At 40.3% G+C, this 21,395-nt stretch overlaps 2 protein-coding genes across 7 annotated transcripts in view; both read right to left on the bottom strand.

Moving 5' to 3' along the window:
- On the bottom strand, positions 9,066 to 10,867 carry LOC109725875. The gene is made up of 2 exons (XM_020255273.1): positions 9,810 to 10,867; positions 9,066 to 9,718 (listed from the first exon to the last, which is right to left on the bottom strand). Exons 1-2 carry the CDS (start codon positions 9,906 to 9,908, stop codon positions 9,170 to 9,172), a joined length of 648 nt encoding a protein of 215 aa, XP_020110862.1. The 5' UTR covers positions 9,909 to 10,867; the 3' UTR covers positions 9,066 to 9,169.
- Positions 12,932 to 21,395, bottom strand: part of LOC109725888 (U4/U6.U5 small nuclear ribonucleoprotein 27 kDa protein) — a 40,379-nt gene continuing 31,915 nt past the window's right edge. The window contains exons 2-5 of one of the 6 annotated variants that reach the window (XR_002220363.1): positions 18,067 to 18,354; positions 14,679 to 14,823; positions 13,536 to 13,812; positions 12,932 to 13,460 (exon numbers count right to left, since the gene is read on the bottom strand). The gene's annotated coding sequence lies outside the window, so the exon portion shown is untranslated. Of the gene's footprint in view, positions 13,813 to 14,678; positions 14,824 to 18,066; positions 18,355 to 21,395 lie in introns of all 6 variants that reach the window. The other 5 variants (XR_002220364.1, XR_002220365.1, XR_002220366.1 and 2 more) reach the window with 5 other exon arrangements.

Genomic DNA, 21,395 nt, shown 5'->3' with positions numbered 1-21,395 from the left:
ATCTTCGGCCGAAGTCCTCGCAAGAACCAGTCAACCCGATTCCGGTCATCTCGAACAACCTCCGGGACGCAATCGATAATGTGGGAGAACTCTTGCTCATAGTCACCCACCGATCGATCACCTTGCCTTAACTTGCGAAATTTATCTTGCAACTTCCGCTTCTCGGTGTCGGGGAAGTAGTTCGCGAACATTAACCTCCGAAACTCCTCCCAAAGCATAGGCGGAAGGTCGAGGGATCGATCGCGCTTCACCCGCTTCCACCACACCTTCGCCGCCTTTTCCAAACAATGGGTGGCGAGGTGCACCTTGTCCTTCTCCAAGGTATAAATATCCTCGAAGAGCGTCTCCATTGAGTCAATCCATGACTCTACCATTGACGACTCCACTTTCTCCTCGTCGAACACAGGTGGGTTGAACTTCTTGAACATAACGAAAGCCGCAAGTGCACGCTCTCGCTCCGCCTCTGTCGACGCACTATCGGGATTTGAGGTTCCCGAACCGGCTGGCACCGCCGTGATTGGCACAGCCGCCGCGGCCACGCCCTCCACCACAGCCGGCACCAGTACAGGGGGCGCAGGGTGCTCGGCGCCCACTTGGGCCGCCGCCGCCTGCTGTCGCTCCAAGGCCTCTTGAAGCCTTTGAATCTTCTCCCCCTGGCGTTGAACGAATTCCGCTTGCTGTCACACTACACAATAAGTGCAAACATTTGTTCCCGGAGCTCCCCGTCGCCGCTCGCTCCAGATTGCTCGAGAGCCGCATTTAGCTCCTCGGGCATCAACCTCATTCGCGGTCTACCACGAGCCATTGCTACCTGAAACATAGCAACTCACATTAGTTACTCAACCAATATACTCGAACATACCAAATCTGGCAAAAGCAAACAAGTGTATTTATTCTCATTCCAAAGCATTATGTCGTCGGCCGCCCGACACAACACACGGAGTAGAGAACAAATATCAACTTGGATTAGCCCCTAACCACATTAGAGACTTAGTAACATCACCCAATCTCAAAGCTTTCGCTATACTATGGTTCCACGTCACTCATGTTTCCTAGATCCTTAAGGTCTCCATTCCTAAAGGTCTCTAGGTCCATCCTATACTTTCACTTTTCAGGCTCTAATACCATTTTATCTGTCACGCCCCGGGACAGCCTATTTGGTCGGTTCGGGCACGTCGAACAAACGCCGAACGAACAGCACCCCTCCTATCCGCCCAAGGCTCAACAACAAGTACAGAGCAAGTATATAGATTGCACAGCAGAAACATAATATACTTGGCTTGCACGAGGGCAACCAATAGCCAAAGTGAAAGTACTAAACTAAACAAAATACAAGTACAATGATTAACTTTTGAATCACTTACATGCATTCAACTTATACATTTACATTCTTTTACATCATTTCTTTTTACATCACATGCTCTCCCAAAATATAAACTTTTACATTCTTTCTCTAATACATTTGCATCATTCATTCATCTATAATCATCAAAATACAAAAGATGATCTATATAGGGTATGCAACTAAACAAAATATGAAAATCATCTCGGGTGGTCCCTATCTATGGCGCAATACCTTTACCATGATCGTCAGCCGGCTCACTCGGTCCCGGCTCTGTGGAAATAGTGGGGTGAGAACTACAACAAAGTTTCCAGTGGGTTCGGCCGCCGACTTAGCCGACTTTCCCACTAGGTCTAAATTAGGCATAATAGAAAAATAGAGATAGATAGTAACCAACTAAACGAATGCAGCTAATATGCCTGAACAAGATATAATCCAATTTATGCTTAAATAGAATGCTCATGACGAATGCAAGATCACTTTCCAATTCTCAATCCTCTTGGCTAACCCGTAAGTTTCGCCCTCAATAGACTCACTAACTCAAATTTCTACTATCGGGGAGATACTCGCTACAACCCGACGGGACCGTCCTCTGGGTAGATACTCGCTACGACCCAGTGATGACTACTCCGAAGCTCATCGCTCGAGGAGGTGCGACCGCCCTCAAGCCAAGACTTGTAGGTGAGTATGATCCAATCCTTAACTTTAAGGATGTCAAGTTCAATCCAATCCTTATTTGTAAGGATTTAATGCTCATATGATCCTTAACTATAAGGTTGTTATGTCATAATGTCAACTATCTCACTTTACTTGCATTATTTAACTTTCATGATGCCACACACACTAGGTGTTCTTTAACTCATTTTCATGCATTCATTGTTCTCATTAATGCCACACTAAGTGTTCAACTCTAGCATTCAAATCTCATTGATGCCACTCAACTAAGAGTCTAATTTCTAGCATTCATTTGTTTACTAATGCCACACAATCCATATGTCATAATGTCATTTGGTTCTTTACCTCATCTAGATCTTTGTCACTATTCATGCATACATAGGGTTTTACATATTCTCAATAGCTCACAACATCTCAAATGCATCTTATACTCAAAACATGCAATCATATATCTCAATCAACCCTACAATGCATGAAAATACTNTTTTTGAGCATATGTATGTATAGTATTTTCATGCATACATAGGGTTTTACATATTCTCAATAGCTCACAACATCTCAAATGCATCTTATACTCAAAACATGCAATCATATATCTCAATCAACCCTACAATGCATGAAAATACTATACATACATATGCTCAAAAATAACACTTTAGATATGAGAGAAAATTCAAGGATTTCGGAAAGCACCACCCACCTCATACGGTTGTAAAGGTGCTACAGTTCAAGTTTCGTGATTTTTGGGCGCCTATTCTCTCGCCTGCAGCAAAACAAAGCCAAATTAGGCTTTTTCTCCCATATCTTTACGTAGACTCGTCTGATCGGCGAACCGAGTCCACCAATGAGATAGAAATACCCCCAATTTGATTTCTACAAGATCAATTTGCCTTTAAACTAATCTAGGGCAAAAGCTCTAATTTTGGTGCCCTAACAATGTCATATAGTAACATACACCATATTGATCTCTATGCTAAGCAAAAGCAAGTTAACATCTTCTAGAAACTCATCTAGAACAATTTCTAGGTCATTTGAACCATTCATAGGGCATATAAAACAAACCCTAGAATTCTACCATGAGAGCTCATGGAGAAACATGGGTTTTCATGGGTTCCATGGTCTCTACAAGGTTTTCATTCATGTAAGAAGATCAAAACCAAGTGTTCTAGGATATAAAACCAAACCCTAACATCAATCTTACAAGAAACTTATCTTAACCTAGAAGCCCACCAAGCTACACCTTATAGGAGAGCCCTAAACCCTTCAAAACTTTAAATCTCCTCCAAATCCTCCTCTAGATCTCCTCATTTCACCTTGGGAGAGAGTTCCTAGAGAGAGAAAGGAAGAGAAATGAGAGAGAGAGGTGTGTTCACTGCTGTGAATGGGAAAGGAGTTGAGGCCTTTTTATACGCTGTTACAATAGCAAAATGACCCTCCAACTCTTTCTATTTGCAGCAGACCAACCTGCTGTTTCGCAGCATTGCGTACTGGTACACGGGTGGGTGTCACCAGTTAAGCCCCTGTTCAACAACCCAAACACGAGACCGCTGTTTTCGGATTGCTAAGGGGTACCGGTACGCACCAGGGGTGTCACCGGTTAAACAGCCTGACAGAGGCCAAACCCGAGAGCTGCTACTCTCTGGTGCTTGCCTAGTACCGGTACTGCTTCAATGCTTTACCGGTTAACAATGCTCTAGACTGCAGATTTTGCATTGTTTCGACTCTAATTCGCGTCGAGCAATGCTAAAACCCTTCTAACTCTTTTGGAACTCAACTTTAACCCTTTCAACATTGTTGGAATGTTAAATAGATTTTGTCCAACTATTTCTCTCGCACACTTTGGTCAATTTGACTAAACTTCGATACAACCTACCAAGGTTTCGGTATATTACAAATGTAGTTCGCCTACTAGGGCTGCTACAATATCAATGCGCAAAAGCCAATTCTGAAGCGATAGCCGAGGGGTACAACCCCACCGAGTAAGTGGCATATCTCTATCGAGCTCAAATATGGCTCATACAGGCGATAGTCAATGCAAATAATCATCTAGATCATATATAAGGCTATCCACAAGCACAATCTGAAGTGACACTCAATGATCCGGAATCACCATAACCCTATACGGCACACTAAAATCTAGCCAGCGTGCCAATTGTTGTAATAACTATGTCAGCCCCTCAGCACAGGCGTAAAATTATCCTGCACTATTTCCAATCATCCCTACCCACTAACCTGGATGAAAAATAAGTTATAGCAACTACTGAACTAGGAGTTAAAACGATGGAAAAATGGAACAGCATAGCGTAAGTTTCCCATGAATTAATGTAGTCTAGATTTCTCAAATTTCATCTTCCACATGTTGCAAATAATAGTGTGAGAAGTAATATGAAAAGTGAAGTCAGCAATCCTTATGTTACATTACTAATTACTGATAAGCAATAGCTAAAAATAAATTGCATATGGAATAGTTAGGCATAGTGAGGAATTCATAGTATCTGGCTATTTAACCCACCTTGTTAGCTAATCCAACAACGGCAAGGAAGAAATGCGCCCAAAGAACCTCCTCACTACTCGAGAACTAGCAGGGTGCACAAAATAAATACCAATCCACTCTCCAACCCAGCACTATCCCTCACTAACCCGCCAGGAGCAACTCCCATTCAATAGGAAGTGAAGGGAATTCCAGCAATAATTAACCCGCCAAAAACTCTTAATTTTGGTGGGACGAAGCTATAAGCTGAGCTCCTCTACTCTTCTCTCCCACAAACAAGCATCAATTTCACAATCGGAAGCTCAATTGCGCTCAATTGGGCTCACTTGCTGCTGCTGCTACTGCTGTCGCCACCTTGCTGTTGTGGCTACTAGAGCTGTTGTTAGTGGTGTTGTTGATTCCCAACCTGCAAGGAGAAGAAGAAAAAGAAGAAGAAGAAGAAAAGGCAATGCTCACTGCTGCTGCTACTGCCGCCATTGCTCACTGCTATTATTGTCACCGCTGCCTGAAGCTGCCCACTGGGAGAATGGGAGAAAGAGATGAGGGAAGTAAAAAGAAGAAAAGGGAGATAAAGAAAAAAGAAATAAAGTGGAGAGGAGGTTAAGTTCAGGTGAGGTAAATGAGGTATCAAAATCTAATTAGAGGTTATTAGGTGGCATCTTGTGCCCTTGGCACAAAACCTATCTTGCTCTGGCAGGAATTAAACACAAGCTTTGTGATTGTTTGTGGCATCTATTTCACACCAAAATTATTCTGGCTCACTTCGTCACTTTACAGAAGTGTGACCAGCTACTAAGACTGTGTTCTGATAGTTAAATTTTTAAAAAACCACACAACTCGTCTCTTGCAACCAATAGTTGCATAATACTTTGAGAGCCAGTCCATACCCAAAAATAGGTCGAACCCTTTGTAATATACCAAAAATTCGAAAAATAAATGTCGAACTTTAGTCAAATTGACCAAAGTGCGAGGACGGTACACTTCGGAAAGTCCGAAGGTGTTAAAATGATTAAAGATGAGTTACATGAGGTTTTCGAGAGCTAAAGGATCAAAATCTGCATTCTGCAGTTTTGAGCTCTCGGGGACCGGTCCCTGGTGGGAGAGACCGGTCCCCGAACGCGTATGAAATGAGACAGCCGAAAAATCGGCTTAGTCCTGAGAAATCAGCTCTCGGGAACCGGTCCCTGCCTGAGAGACCGGTCCCCGAGAGACCGGTCCCCCAAAGAGAGACCGGTTGCCCTGCGCGCAGCAGCTCTGGCTGCGCGGGGAGAGCCTTCGAGAACCGGTCCCTGAAGGAGAGACCGGTCCCCACCTGCGCAAACAGCCCAGTCCAGGCTGTGTGAAAGAGTGAAAGTTGAGGGGTTTAGCTGCAATTTTGCAACCCATAGAGTATAGTAAGAGGGCAAATGAGATATTTCTCTCATTTCCTCACCCTCTCACACTCTCTTCTCTCCCTCTCTCTCTCTAGAAGGCAAAGGAGAAGAAGAAGACAAGGAAAAGAAGGTGAAGAAGAGGATCAAGAGGTGAAGCAACTTCATCTTCTTCCTCTCTAGCTTGGAAAATGAGAGCTTACAAGGTAAGCTTTGAACCCTAATCATGGTAGAACCTAATCTAGGGTTTGAATTAAGCTTAGAATGAGTTTTATGGAACCATTTGAGTATTTGAAGCTTTTCTTTTGCTTCTTTAGAGATCAAGACCATGAAAACAGTGAAGCTTGAGGTGNCCAAGCTATTTAGGTGACACTATAGAATACTCAAGCTTAGAATGAGTTTTATGGAACCATTTGAGTATTTGAAGCTTTTCTTTTGCTTCTTTAGAGATCAAGACCATGAAAACAGTGAAGCTTGAGGTGAGCTTCATCACCTCTCATGGTGAAACCCTAAGTACGGTTTTGATTTGCCTAAAGATGGTTCTAATGGACTTTTTAGAGTATAATGAAGCTACTTTTGCTTCCCATTGAGATCAAACCCTAGGTTTGATATATGTATTGGAGCTAGGGCACCAAATTGGGGCTTTTGCTCATGGAAATTTTTAAATGCAATTGACCCTCTAAAAATCTAATTGGGGGTATTTCCGACGCGTTGGTGCGCTCGGATTAACGTTACGAAAAGTTTATAAAAAGATATGGGCAAAATGGCCTAAGTTGGCTTCGTTTTGCCGCAGGTGAAGAACGAGGAGCCTATAAATCTCAAGACCTAAATAGACCTACGAGGTGGGTGGTGCTTTCCAAACTCGTTGGACTTCTCTCTATGCCTAATGTGTCATTCAATTGAGCATATGTTACATATTTGTTGTATTCATTTTAGGGTAAAGAGATGATGAGAATGTGATGTTGCATGATTGTGAGTACAACTTGCCTAATGTGATGGTTGAGAACCTTATGAATGTAAAAACCCTATGTGTATGCATGAGAGAAAAGTGAGCACCCAAAATGAGCAAAAGAATAGAGTGACACTATGACATAGATCGAGTGGCATTTGAAGACGTAAAGTAATGTGACACTAGAGTTAGTGTGAGCCAAAGAACCAAAGTGATGTAAAGAATGATAATGATGACAATGTGTAAAGTTAAAGTAAAGTGGGGCAATAAGAATAAGAAATGTAAAGAACAAGAATGCTAAAGTTAGCAAAAGTAAGGAAATGTATAGAACAATGATTGCTAGAGTAGCAACATGAAGTGACGTAAAGAACACTAGAGTTAGTGTAAAGTCAAGATTGAACATATAATCCTTTGAGTTAAGGATTCGATCATACTTGCTATGAGTTCCGTGCTCGAGGGCGGTCGCTCCCCCTCGGGCGATGCGCTCCGGAGTTATGCATCACGGGTTGGAGTAAACCCGAAGGACGGTCCTAGCGGGTGAGTTCCTGCGATGATGGACTTAATGTGAAGCAAGTTAATGTGGCGAAACCCCCGGGTTAGCCTTGAGATTAAAGAATAAAGAATAAAGAACAAAGAGCAAAGAACAAAGAACAAAGTGTAAAGATAAAGAACGAAAGAACTTGCATAATCTGCATATGTTAATGTTGAGCATATTCCTTGCTTATTGTTCAGGCATATTAGCATCATGTTGTAGATTGGTTACTATATTTCAGCTTATCCTTTCTATTATGCCTGAGTTAGTCCTAGTGGGAAAGTCGGTGATGTTGAGGCCGAACCCACTGGGAACTTTGTTGTAGTTCTCACCCCACTATTTCCACAGAGCCGGGACCGAGCGAGCCGGCGAGCGACCGAGGTAAAGGTATCGCGCCTTAGTCAGAGGCCACCAAAGTTGGGTTTCATTTTGTAGTAAAGTACCCTATGATCATCTTTTGTACATGATGGTAAATGATGTAAAGAAAAGAATGTAATGTGTATTTTGAGGTAAATGTGATGTAAGAAAGAAATGATGAAATGAAATGTAAGGAATTCGAAAGTGAACAAGATGAATGCAATGTATATGATCACAAATGAATCATAGTACTTGTAAATGTTTAGTTTTCCTTTCTTTCACTAATGGCTATTGCTTACCCTCGTGTAAGCCGTTTGTGTATGTTTCCGCTAGTGCATTTCTTGTTTGAATTTGTACATGTGATGAACCTTGGACGGATAGAGGAAACCCTGTCCGTTCGGCGTCTGTTTGACGTGCTCGGGTCGGGCCAAATTGGTATCAGTCCCGGGGCGTGACACCCTTCAAGTCGATTCAACATCAGTGGATTTGCTAGCATGATCTAATCGCCTTTTTCTCACAAGGCAAGTTAGACATAAATTTGTGACACAGAAAGCATACTCAGATACTTGTACCCATCTAGGTTATTAATAGATAATTTTAGGGTTTTTTTTGCAAATAGCCCCCTGACAAATTTTTTTTTTAAATTAGCCCTGTCAAAAATTTATTTGCAAAAATGGCCCTGCCCCTACCACGCAAGCGCCACGTCAGCACCACACGAGCGGAGCTGGGGCCAGGTGTTTAAGTTGAACACGGTGAACCATTCACCGTGTTCAAACACAGTGAATAGTTCACCATATCCAATGTATTATAAACACCCAAGTCAGGGTGTGAATAATACATTGGACACGGTGATTGGTTCACCGTGTCTAAACACGGTGAACTATTCACCTTGTATTGGACACGGTGAACTATTCACCGTGTCTAATACAAATACCCGACCCTTACCCAAAAATGGCTAAGTGGGGTATTTGTATTGGACACGGTGAATGGTTCACCGTGTCTATACACGGTGAATGATTCACCGTGTCTATACAGTTCACCGTGTCTAAACACGGTGAACAGTTCACCGTGTCCAATACAAGTACCTAGGACTTAGCCAAAAATGGCTAAGTCCCGGGTATTTGTATTGGACACGGCGAATGGTTCACCGTGTCCAATACAACTAACCTGACTTGGCCATTTTTCTGGCGCAAAAAACCAAATCAATACACATCACAACATCGCCATATTTTTTGCACAAAAAATCAAATCAATGCACATCACAATATCACAACACAACAATACAATACAGATACCTAAACGCAACAATACAATACAACATCACAGCATCACAACACAACAGTATAATATACACATCACTACCAACAGAATCTCAATAAAGTATCAATACCAGATAATCACAACAGAATATCCAAAATTAAAGCAAGTTTTACAATAATATAGAAATATAATATCATGTTCTCCTCCTACTCCCTAGACCACGTCGCCTACTACGTCCACGACCACGATCAACACCATGCTCATCAAAAGACTCTAAAATCTCCAACTGGTCCAGATGCTCGATAGCAGCACCCTCAATAACCGGCTCAATCACAGCAGTAGCAGGTGTCGGTAGTATGTCTGGCCGTGAAGGAGCTGAAGAGATGGGTTGATCTGTATGGTTAGACTGCATATGTCGTCGGCGCCTATAATAAACAATATCAACTGCTCGAGGTGGATCCTGTGGTACTGGTGCTGGTGCCGGGTCCATAACATCAGCATAAGGTGGCTCCTCTATCGGTGATGATGGCCTCAGTGGACTATATACCAGTGCATGGCCGGATGTCGATGCTCTACCATAGTCTGTTGGTCGTGGAGATACAGTGTGTGAAAACGTAGGTAAAGTCTCCAAAACTGCTTCCATCTGATCGGCAATATGTGATAGGGCATCTAACACTCCACCTCCTGGAATATCTGATAGGACATGTCTGATCGTATAATGTGATCTTTGCACAATATCGACCTGAAATAAAAGCACCATCAAAAAGATTATACGAAACTTTCTTGTATATATAAAAATAAATATAAAAAGATATTATATATTACAATCATACCACTACTCTCTCGACGTGCCCACGTGGCTGATACGCGAGAGGTGGCTGCTGTACAGGTGTAGATATCCACCTCCTGGTGATCGTCCAATACCACTGCATATAAACAGTGGTAGCTCGTATAGGATCTGGATCTGTCTCAAGGGCCACCTCTGCTATATCTACCAATCTATCATTCCAATGCTGAATGTATGAAGCATGGTATGCCGCCCAATCCTCATCTGCTCTGCCTCGTGAATTGATGCGAGGTATAGCAAGCACTGCTTCAGGTATATGCTGTGATAGCCCAAACTGTCGAAGCACACGATCGGGATGATGGAGCTCAATAATGTGGAAGCAGACTAAGTTAGTCCTCGATCGCTAAACCTGGGGCCCCGCCAGACGAAAAGGTAGGAGCGTCTCTAACACTATATCGTCATAAGGCCTCCATGTAATTTATTGTGAAAAATACATATAATTAATTATCAAAATTGAACTATGTTGATCTCGTGTTATCAAAATTGAACTATTGTGAAAAATACATATAATTACTACGAAAAGATGACGAAGTATTGAAAGGAAAGCACATAAAAATTAGATAATTCAATGTTTAAAAGATTCAATATTTATATTACCAACTCAGGATCTGTCTTACGGCATTTTCATAATATATTGGTGTAGTACTTTGAACTTGGCAAATTACGAAGTTCGAGAGTGGGATTGGTAATTCGAGCTAACCCACATCTTTTAAAGAGTTGTAGTAAGGTTTTGACAAATTAAAAGTGTGATCGAACAGCCGAAAGCACAAAAGTGCATTGCAAAGTGTACTTGTGAGTTTGATGCTAAGTGAATTGTGGATTTAGTGTAATTGTGTCATTGGCTCATTATGTGAAGTATGGTTAAGATAGCTAACATGTTTGCGTCATATAACTGAAGTTGAACTTTATAAAGTAGAGAATTGACAACTAGTACATCATGCAGCATGCTAACATGTTTGAACACGGTGAACTGTTCACCGTGTCTAGACACGGTGAACTGTTCACCGTGTCCAGTGTATTATGCACCAGGTCCAAACCAGAGGGAGCTCGTGTCCATAATACATAGGACACGGTGAACTATTCACCGTGTTCAAACACGGTGAATAGTTCACCGTGTTTAGACACGGTGAATGGTTCACCGTGTCCAATGTATTATATACACATCACTTGGCCTTGCGTCGAAGCCGCGTCGTACATGAAAGACGGTGAATGGATCACCGTTTCCCTAACACGGTGAATGGATCACCATGTCTCATCACCGTGTTTAGCGTGTCTAAACACGGTGAAATCATTCACCGTGTCTAGACACGGTGAACCATTCACTGTGTTCAATACAACTGCCAGGGACTTAGCCATTTTTGTTAGCGCAAAATATCAGATCAACAATACAATACAACATCACAACGAGATCACCACAACAGTACAATACAACATCCCAACGCAAGATTTAAATTTTTAATACCCTACTAATAATTTAATCTCTATAAAATTTGTAAATAGAGATTTTATATAGTGTAGATTGCATCTATTAAATTAGATTTAAATTTTATAATATTAATATTTAAAAATAACTTTTAGTACATGCGATGCAATGTACCAATAGACCGAGCACTCGTATTAATTTTTATCACTGAGAAAAAAAATAATAGAGTGGTGGAGAAGAAATATTCCGTGTATCGACTAGAAACATAAATTTTACATACTATATTTCTAAAATCTCATTATAAAAATTTAAATTATGTAATTTTTACATATAGTCTTTTTATATGATTTAGATGATAGTATTGAATATAAATTATTCATAAAATTTAGTCATTTTTTTAAAATTTTAAGTATTAAATATTATAATTTATTTGTAAAAAAATGCAAAGAAATAGGTCAAAAAAAGGTGGGCTCCATCCCAACTATATTTGCCCAAATGAAGGTAAAACTACCGCATAGGATCAAACCGGATATTCATATATTTATATAGATGTGATGAAACTACCACATAGGATCAAGTCATCAAACCGGGAATTCATATATTTATATTGATGTGATGGAGGATATTTTTGATATAATTCACTGATTTAATGATATCAACAATTTTGCTATAATATTCATAACATTTTATAACTTTTGAGGGCCATGTTTGAAAGTTTGCAACTAATTCAGTTCATTGTACTCCGTTTTCATTTTTCACACGCGCGGTAACTCTACCGATACCAGAAACTGTGAATGACAACCGCCGAAACCACCAAAGCTGTTGAGACATTTACCCAAACACCCTGCGTGTTTGGTTTGAAGTTGGAATCGGAATAAGAATCGAAATCAAAATAAGCTGGAATCGAAAACGGAATGATTCATTACCTAATTCTGTATGGTTCATTATCTGAATCGAAATCGGAATAAATCATTCCTATTGTCGGTGTTTGGTTAAGGTGGTTATAAAAAACGTAATCAAATTAATACACTAACTTTATCTTTGTAATATATTAATTTAAATTTAAATTAAAAATTAAATATTAAAAATTTAGATCAAAATTTTGAAATAATGTCAAAATTTTAAATCTATTTTTTTTAAAAAAAAATTGAACTTTAAAGTTGAGTGGGTAATTCAAAATATGAAACTAAATTTTGATTTATTCAAATTCAAACTTAAAATTATAATTTAAATTTTAATTTGAATCCATAAATTTAATTGAAGTTTTAAATAAAATTTGAATAAAACTTTATATAAATTAAAATTTAATTTAAATTCAAATTTCATAAGTTAGATTCGAAATACTTGATTAAATTTTAATTTTTTAATTCAAGTTCAAATTAAAATTTAAAATTATATATTTAACTTCTAAATTTAAACTCATATTTTAATTGAAAAAAGTTGAAAAAATAAATATAATCCGAATAAATATCCATTCCGTCCGGATTCAACTTTCAATCCGACCTCCTAGGCCGAAGGTGATTGGGAAATTTCCATTCCACTCGGGAATCGGAATCAGAATAAAACTCCCGCGTACCAAACACCTACAAACGGATTCGCCTATTCCGATTCCAATTTCAGGGTGAAAAAGAAGCAAACCAAACACGCCATAAATGTAATACGGTAATGACAACATCAGCTAATTCTTCGGCATTAAGGACGTATAGCATAATTGTATTGCGCAGCACTTTATACATGAATCTGTATAATTTTAAAGGGTCCAGCCGGTGCCCAAGAGTAGCTTATACCAAACAAAAGATTGTAGGACATCTGCCTATAAATCTCTCAGTAGACTGCAACTTCTACAATTATCTTAAAAGATACATGTGCTGGACTGCAGATCCTAGATGTTTACAATTCAGCGTACGGCAGATCTCGTAGAAATGTATCAGAATAGGACCGGTATGGAGGGAAAAAGAAAAAAAAAAATGTTTCGGTTTTCATAGCTCATTGTTCGAGGACTCTAGGTCCCATCACAGCAACTTGAAACATACAAATTCTGGGCTCCTTGACTATCTAAGATCAACATACAATCTGTGGAGCACTATCATATAGGTTCAGATTTTGGAGTGCTTTTGCACCAGTTAGGTAGAAAAAGAAGATGGAAAGGGATGAACTGAAAAGGGAATCCAGAATTTTTCTCACCTGATGAGCCAGGTACCTGAAAAATACAGACTAGAAGAACGAAGAGAAGTGTTAATATCGGTCTTTAACGGAAATGTAGTGTGCAAGCAATTGCTCAAGGCTCACCAAATTATGTGAAGAACAGGTTGACTACCGATAATCTCAATACAATGCCAGCAATTTCTGTTTCTCCAGGACTGTCGACAGAACAATGATGAAACAAAGGACAAATACCCAAAAAGTCTGCAAAGGTTTGAGCTAGTTATTTTCTAAGATGAGGGAGAACTGTTATAAATGTAAAGCAGTTGCACAACCTTTCCACAAATAGATGATAACGGAACCCCATCTAGTACCAAATAATAAGCATCGAATTATGCTGCGTTCCTGGCGTGCTCCCATGATTCTGCAATTGCATGAATTTCCACGTGAGTATCATAATGTAGAAAAAATACTGTAACACCGCACACAACATATACTAGACATTGACGATGCATGTTCAGCAACAGTAAGATATTTCAGAAAATATCCTCCAAAAGAAGACATTTCTGATAAGTGATAACAAAACAAACCGATATAGCATAAACAAACATACCACTTTATCGTTTCACACAATCCAACAAAGGGCAAAAATGTGGACGCCAAACACTAAATTGATAAACAATCATGATGAATCTCCAATTTGTGACCATGTGCAAACCAGCACGAGAAAATTCCTTATTATTGCCCGCTTCATGCTTCTGCTTGGTGTGGCATGCCCCCATGCCCCTTGATTATGAACACCATAGGTGCCACAAAATTAGCGACGACATTTGGCACAACCAGCACAGGCCCGTATGAAATACAGTGTCTTGTGAAGTATGGAAAGTGATCAAATTCAACTTCGAGCCCGTAAAATCGTCTAATTGGCTGGCACGGCATAATGACATACTTTCTTACATACACTTGACAAATTGCCATGGCATCCCTGGTCAACTTCCTAAACTGGATCAATCTAAAAGTCGAGAATGCCCACCTTTCCGGGTAAGATCACAAATTGATCTTGCCATGTTAGTAATTATAGTCCCTTTTTTCCCTCCTCTTCTTTCTATACTTGAAGAAAGGTGGCTACACACTTTGTTGATACAACAATGCACCCTTCAAGCCTTTTACAACAATCATAAAACCTAAAGGACCCAACTGCAGTAGGATTTCAGAGGAACAGGCTGCACAAATACAACAGGAAAACATCTAGTAGTACTAGGAACAACCACAAAAGCAAGGAGAACTGACAGCAAATTAAAAAGAAATGGCCCTCAGGAAATTCCAATAGAAGAAGAGGGGTTGCCAAGGTGAACATGGTGAGGCAGCAAGAGTAGATCACAGCAACAGAAGCAAGAGAACCCTTGACAAAATTGTAGAAGGCAGAGAGGGCCTACTGTGACAACAATAAATGTAATGCACTAAACTTTCGCAAATGGCGGAGTTCTAGTAAGAAATAATAAATAAAACTATTCAGATCACCTCAATAGTGTTTAGGAAGCAATTAAGTGTTCTCGGAGCTAAAACGGCGAAAACAACGTGAAAACATACATCAATGAGCTAAATCTACAAAACTGTAAATTTACATGGGAGTACCTGTACTAGACCTGGGTATCGATATTCAACTACATAGAGGCTGGGGAAAGCCTTCAAGTTTTGCGGAACTTGCCCAAGTACCGGTACAGATTCGGGCAAGTACCAATAATAATTCGGGCGGGTACTAACAATACACGATAAAAATTGCGAAAACAGCGTCCAGGTTATGCAAAAGTAACCTGGAGTACCAATACACTTGAGCCACGTATCGGTAGTAGAACCCGAGTACCGGTTCTCATGGCTGCGAATAGCAGATTTTGAGGGATTGTAAATATGGTTGATTGAGGGGTTTATGTGCAATTGTAGCACCTCTATATAATCCCAAATCACGGCCAAATCCCTAATTCACCATTTCCCCCTCTCTCACACTCTCCCTCTCCTCTTTCTCTCTCTAGAAGAAGAGGAAACCCTAATTTCCCATTAAAGGGACCTCTTAAATCCATCTCCTTGGAGGCTTGGAAGAGATCGAGGGTGCTAAGGGGAAGCTCTGGGAGGAAGGAAACCCTCTCCACCAGCATTTCTCTTGCTAGGAAAAGAAGTTAGTTAATGTGTTTTTAGATTTTATTTTGGAGGCTTTGCCTCAAATGAGAGATTTCATGGTTCTAACTTGGTTAGAACTCATTTACAGAGTTTTCATGAAATTCTTTGAAAATCAATACTCATCACCAACGAGGATTAAGGCAAAGGTGGAAAACATCACCGACAAGAATTTGATCTCCCCTTTGTCCTTAGTTTCTTGGAATTATTTGCATGTGTTATGTGAAATAATTAAACTAAATAAGATTTTAGTTGCGTGCTAGAGAAATAGGGTTTTAGCCTTTTGCTTTCTAAATGGAACAATGGACATGTGCCTGTAAGAGTATTGGGAACCTTAGATATAGGTTAAAACAAGTGGCTTTTAAATTTAGGTCAAAACCTAAAGTGAAATATAGTGACTTGTGAACTCCAGGCTAAATATGAACTAGAGAACATGTATGTGTAAGTTAAGCATGGTTGATAAACCTAGAAATCATAAACTTAGGGTGTAATGTAAAATATATGCAACCTTCCGAAAGTGTCAAAGGAAAAAAAGAGATGTGCAAGCTATCGACTCCCTACGAGGTACTTGGGAGAGTCCGAGAGCAACCGACCCTATTTACCGACCAATTGAAGATAAGTGCGAGCAATCGACTCTCCATGAAGTATAACAAGAAAAAAAAACTAAACCACCAAGTTTGTTATAGGCTATGTATGATTGAGAGGCATGAGATGTTAGAGACATGCAATAAATTTGGTAAACTTGTAACTAATGGCATTGTGGCATCTTGTATATTGGAGGCATTATGGTTATAGTTCAACTATTACACTTATATTGTAGAAATATATGTTGGTTATCGTTACTATCAACTAATGCCTCCTTTACACCGAATGAGTATAGAGCGCCACTTTCGGCAATTGCACCCACTAGAACATAACTGAAGTTTTCATCCATTTGTTGTTTAACCTTCTTCAAAGCCTACAGTCGCCAGCGAGGCGCGTGACTGCAGCAAGGGTGTCACCGAGTAGTGGACCTAGAGAGAGGTCTAGTTGTACCCTCTTTTGTAAACAAGTGTAATATTTTGGAATGATGTTTAATTATTGCAAACTTTATATCTAAAGTTGTAGCTGTTTTAGTTATTAGTATTCACTCTGATGCTCTATTGTATCCATATCGTGCATATTATTAGTACAGGTTGGTATGTGACTCCGCTTCGAGCGGGTAGGACAAGCCTTGACCATTCAATGGGTCTATTGCACGTGCCCGAGCAGGCCCAATTGGCGATCTTAGGGCGTGACATAAATATGCTATAGAGACGCTATAATTCTACTGCAACACGGGTGCTCATGAGGGCTGAAAGGAAATCCGCAAGCAAAGAGGGAAGGTGAAAGGGAAACAAGAAGAGAAGGCTAGGAAATTGCAGAGGAAGATAATGAAACAAAAACAACCATATGACCTTTTCGCCTTCTCTTTTATGACTATCAGTCTCCTATCGACTCACACAATTTCTTTACTTGAATTGAGATTATGACTCAACATTTTGATTATGACAGGCTGTAAAAACTACAAAGGTAAGGAAATGAAGACAAATAATAAGATAGGCACATACTGACAGCTATTTCTAAAGAGTAAAATGTACAGGGACCCCCAAAAGTTTAGCATTTCTGCAAATAGGCGCATGAACTTCTACTGTTGGCAATTACATCTCCTAAACTTTATCAAATAATTCACTAGGCCCCTTTTCTCACGTAAGCTTACTGATGATATAGTCATTTTGAATGAATGTCGTGCACATTATCCTCTAAGACTTCAAAGTATATAGAAATTTAGTTTTTTCTCTTCCAATTTTGATAATTAAGCATGTCGGTCGAAGAAAGGCTCAAACAAAACTTCAATTTTTATCCATTTTTACATCTTAGAATACAAAAATTATTTTTTTTTAGATTTTGAAACTTTATAAAACTATATGCAATACATACAACCAAAAAGATTCTATAACTAATAACTTTAATTGAAGAGAGAGGTCTTTTGAACTACTTGATAAAGTATAAGGGGTCTAGTTGCCAAAATTGAAAGTTCAGGCGTCTGTTTACAAAAAGTTGAAGTTCAAGAGGTCTTTGTACATTTTCCCTCTTCTAAAATAATGTAAATGACTAGTTTGTATCCATTACAGGCAAATAGCCTTCCTACTTCCTAATACTAATAGCATCCCTCAAGTTTTCGAATTTAAATTGCCCAATTGCACACAACATTCATGCCCAAAAGCATATCCAATATTTGATCCTAAAAAGCCTAAATTGACTCAATAATCGACCTACTTACAACTTGATTAGAACCTCGGCAATATTTTAGGGCCAGAAAAAAAATTGGATTACAAGCAGCTAAATTAATAACAATATCATCTCATTTCTCAAAACCATATTCTCCGATGGCTCATCATATAAGCACCCAATAGCATCTTAGGTACAGCTTCTACCTTCAAAGATTGTATAGTCAACTGCCCTTAGATAAAAGTTCAGACAGAACCTTTTTGATCCCTATGGCTCAAATCTCAATCTTTCTTGAATTGTAAAGAAGCTTCACTGCAGCTGGCACCCTGCTCCAGAACAATATTGAAGGCAGCATACAACATGTTTCTTTTCCTCTTGTTCTCTCTCCAACTGAATTTCACCTTTATTTCTTAAAATGGAAACAATGGAATAAGTAAAATCATCTCTACAAGCAATTTTCTTACAGGAAAGAATATAACTTATATTTGCTCTTTCCAGTGATGATCTAAGTCCCCACGCAAGCAGAAATGAATTGTTCAAGTTCCTGGGCAAATGGGAAACACAGTCCATTAACAAAGATGATAATGCTTATATCGCCAGTCACACGGTACCCAAAGCATGAACTTGAACTTCAGTATCTGAACATTGGTATGTATCAGAGTCATATCATGTATTCAAACATCTGTATTGTCGGTGTCACTACCATTTAGTACTTAATGCCAAAACTATAGTTGCAACTCAGTCCAAGTTCAAGAACATCCTTTCCCAATCAAAGTGTGGGACCCAAACAAAAACCTTAAATGTGTTAGTTAGCAAAGCCACTCTGAACAACAATGCATCAACTGAATGATAAAGTGGACCATAATGACAATAGACCATATTGAATTGGTTAGGGTTGATAAGACCTAGTAAAACATTAGGTAATCTTGTTTGATTTGCAAAAATATGTGTGCAAAGGTCAGATAGCGGAAGAAAGCGAAAGAAAGGTGTAAATTAGCATCGAAAGGAACATTAAGAACCTTGATTAAGGTCTTAAATAAAATATTAACCCATTCCTAACTCATGCTTAAAAAGTAACATAGAAAACTTCTACATTTATGCTCCCTCCAAGGAGGAATTCTACACTGTAACACTTACACCACGTCATCAATAACAAGCCAATCACATTTCTTCTTTTCAAACAAAAGTACAATAAAAATATTTTTTTACAATTATGATGGGACATATCTATATATAAATTGAATCGAGAGTTTTACTGTGGCCGACGTGGCCGCTTCTCCGCACTCGCGAGGAAGAGAGAAAAGGAGAGAAAGAGAGAGAGGGGGGGCCTGCGTGCAGGCGACCCGGGGTTTGCGCCCCTCCCGCGGCAGACGAGAGAGAGACAGGGAGACGAGAGAGAGAGAGCAAGACGGCGGCCTCCCCGGTTTTTGTGGGGGGTGGGGGTCGGTCGGGTCCACCGATAAGAGAGGAGAGGAAGAAAGAGAGGAGAGAGGAGTGAGGAGGAGAGTAGGGCAGAGAGGATAGGGTGGACGGTGGGGCGGACAGAAGAGAGAGAGGAGCAGAGGAGAGAGGGAGAGAGAGAGAGAGGGGTCGAGATCGTTTGGGTTTTTGAGGCGGAGGGCGGAGAGAGAGAGAGAGGAGAGAGAGGCAGAAGGAGGAGAGGCGCAGACAGAGAGAGAGAAAGAGGAGCAGACAGAGAGGAGAGAGACCCCCTCAGCGCGCCGGGTGCGGGCCCTCCCCACGCATGCCCGTCCCCCCCCTCTCCCCTCTCCCGGTTTCTTCCTCTCTCTCGGCCCCGACGTGCGCACGACCGGCGCCGGCGTGGTGCGGCCGCCCGGTGGGTCCGGCCCGCGCCCCCGCGCGCGCTCCCGTCCCTCTCCTCTTATCCTCCTCCCATCCCCGCCAGGCTCTTCCCTCTCTCGTCTCCCCTCTTCTCTCCCCTTCTTTTTCCCCCCCGCTTCTCCCCTCTCTCTCTCTCTTCCTCTCTTTTCCCCTCTCCCCCAGCGGGCGGGCAGCAGGAGGCGGAGCGCAGGCGCCAGGCAGGCAGCAGTGGGGCGGCGGCGGGGCGGGCGCAGCGGGGCGGGCGCGGGAGAGCGAGGACGCGGGCGAGGGCAACGGAGGAGAAGCCGGCCAGCTACAGCGGGGTGGCGCGGCGGGCGCTCGGCGGGCGGCGGGCTCTCGGGCGCGCAGGCGGCACCGAGGGAGGTGGAGAGAGGGAGAGAAGGGGAAGGAGGGAGCATTACACGGGAAAGAGGAGAAAGAGAGAGAGAGGGCGCGCGGAACGGAGAAGACAAAGCGGCTCGGACGGGAAGAGAGAGGAAGTCAGGGGAGAAGAGAAAGAGAGAGGAGAGGAGAGAGAGAATTTTACAATTTTAAATTTTAAATTTTAAATTTTATAAAAATTTTAAATTTTAAATTTTAATTTTAACTTATATATATACAATTTTATTTATAAATATATATTTATTTATTATATATAATTTTATATTGAATTTTTTAAAAGTTTAAACTTTTAAATTAGATTTAAAAATTAAAAAATTAAAAAAATTTGTTCAAAATATTTTAAAAATTGCGTAAATTTTCCGCCGCGAAGCGCGGGCCTTCACTAGTACCCCTAAAAGGAGAAATTTGATTGGTTTGTTACGCCACATCACCAATATACCCGTTGCATTCTAGAATTTTTCCCCTCCAAGCTATTGTTAAAGAGAAAGGTTCCTTTGATTTTGAGCTCAACCGTTGCCAAAACAACTAAAAGGTCATTGAGATTCTTCAATCATCGTCAAATAAATTTTCAGATTCTCTTAATTTATTCTTACCAGGTCCATAGTAGGGCCTATTTGGTTCTGATGACCAAGCAAGAAAGAGGGCATAACACAAGGAGCATATTTGCTATTTACTCATGCACATTGGCATGACCCTCAAATAATTTATATCGATGTGTGCCCTTTCACTTCAAAGCAGAAATACAGGCACCTACTTCTAGTTTCTGAAAAACCATGCCCACTGATGACTGCCACTTATGCAGCACAATACAACTTCCACTTCATATCAGATTCCAAATGAGACTAAATCACTGATAAATCAATCATAGAATGCTTCATTGTTTTGTTGTTCAATATGACGACCATCTCTCTTTCTAAGCTTTCGTGAATTATCTAATAGATCAGTTTCCAACAGTAGACTAACAGGAAATTCTTAGGGGTTCATAGTTATTTTTCAACAAGCTGTCACATAGTATTTCAATTTTTTATTTCGAATTAATACAATTGTTGTTTCTCATCATTACCTTTACATTCTCTTCTTAATATTCACTTCATAGTGAGTAGAACTTCACAATGTCCATGGCAAAAGAAGTGCTCAGCAAATCAATTCCAAGAAACAAAGAAGAATCAATCTCAATTGATCAACGAAGCAAAGTAATTAGAGATTTTGCTGATAGTTTACTAGGATTTAGCGTTAGAAAATTTTAAAACCATTGGTTCATTGTATCTAAAAGTTTATGGACTCCTTTAAATCAATTAACGAATGAAAGACTTTAGACCTCCTCGGACTTGACCTTTTGAGAACGCATTAGTTAGAGAGGGG

Source organism: Ananas comosus, linkage group 20 (genome assembly GCF_001540865.1).
Source record: "Ananas comosus cultivar F153 linkage group 20, ASM154086v1, whole genome shotgun sequence".
Taxonomy (NCBI): Eukaryota; Viridiplantae; Streptophyta; class Magnoliopsida; order Poales; family Bromeliaceae; genus Ananas; species Ananas comosus.
Note: the sequence above shows the minus strand (reverse complement) of the source record. Positions and strands in the feature narration are given on the sequence as shown.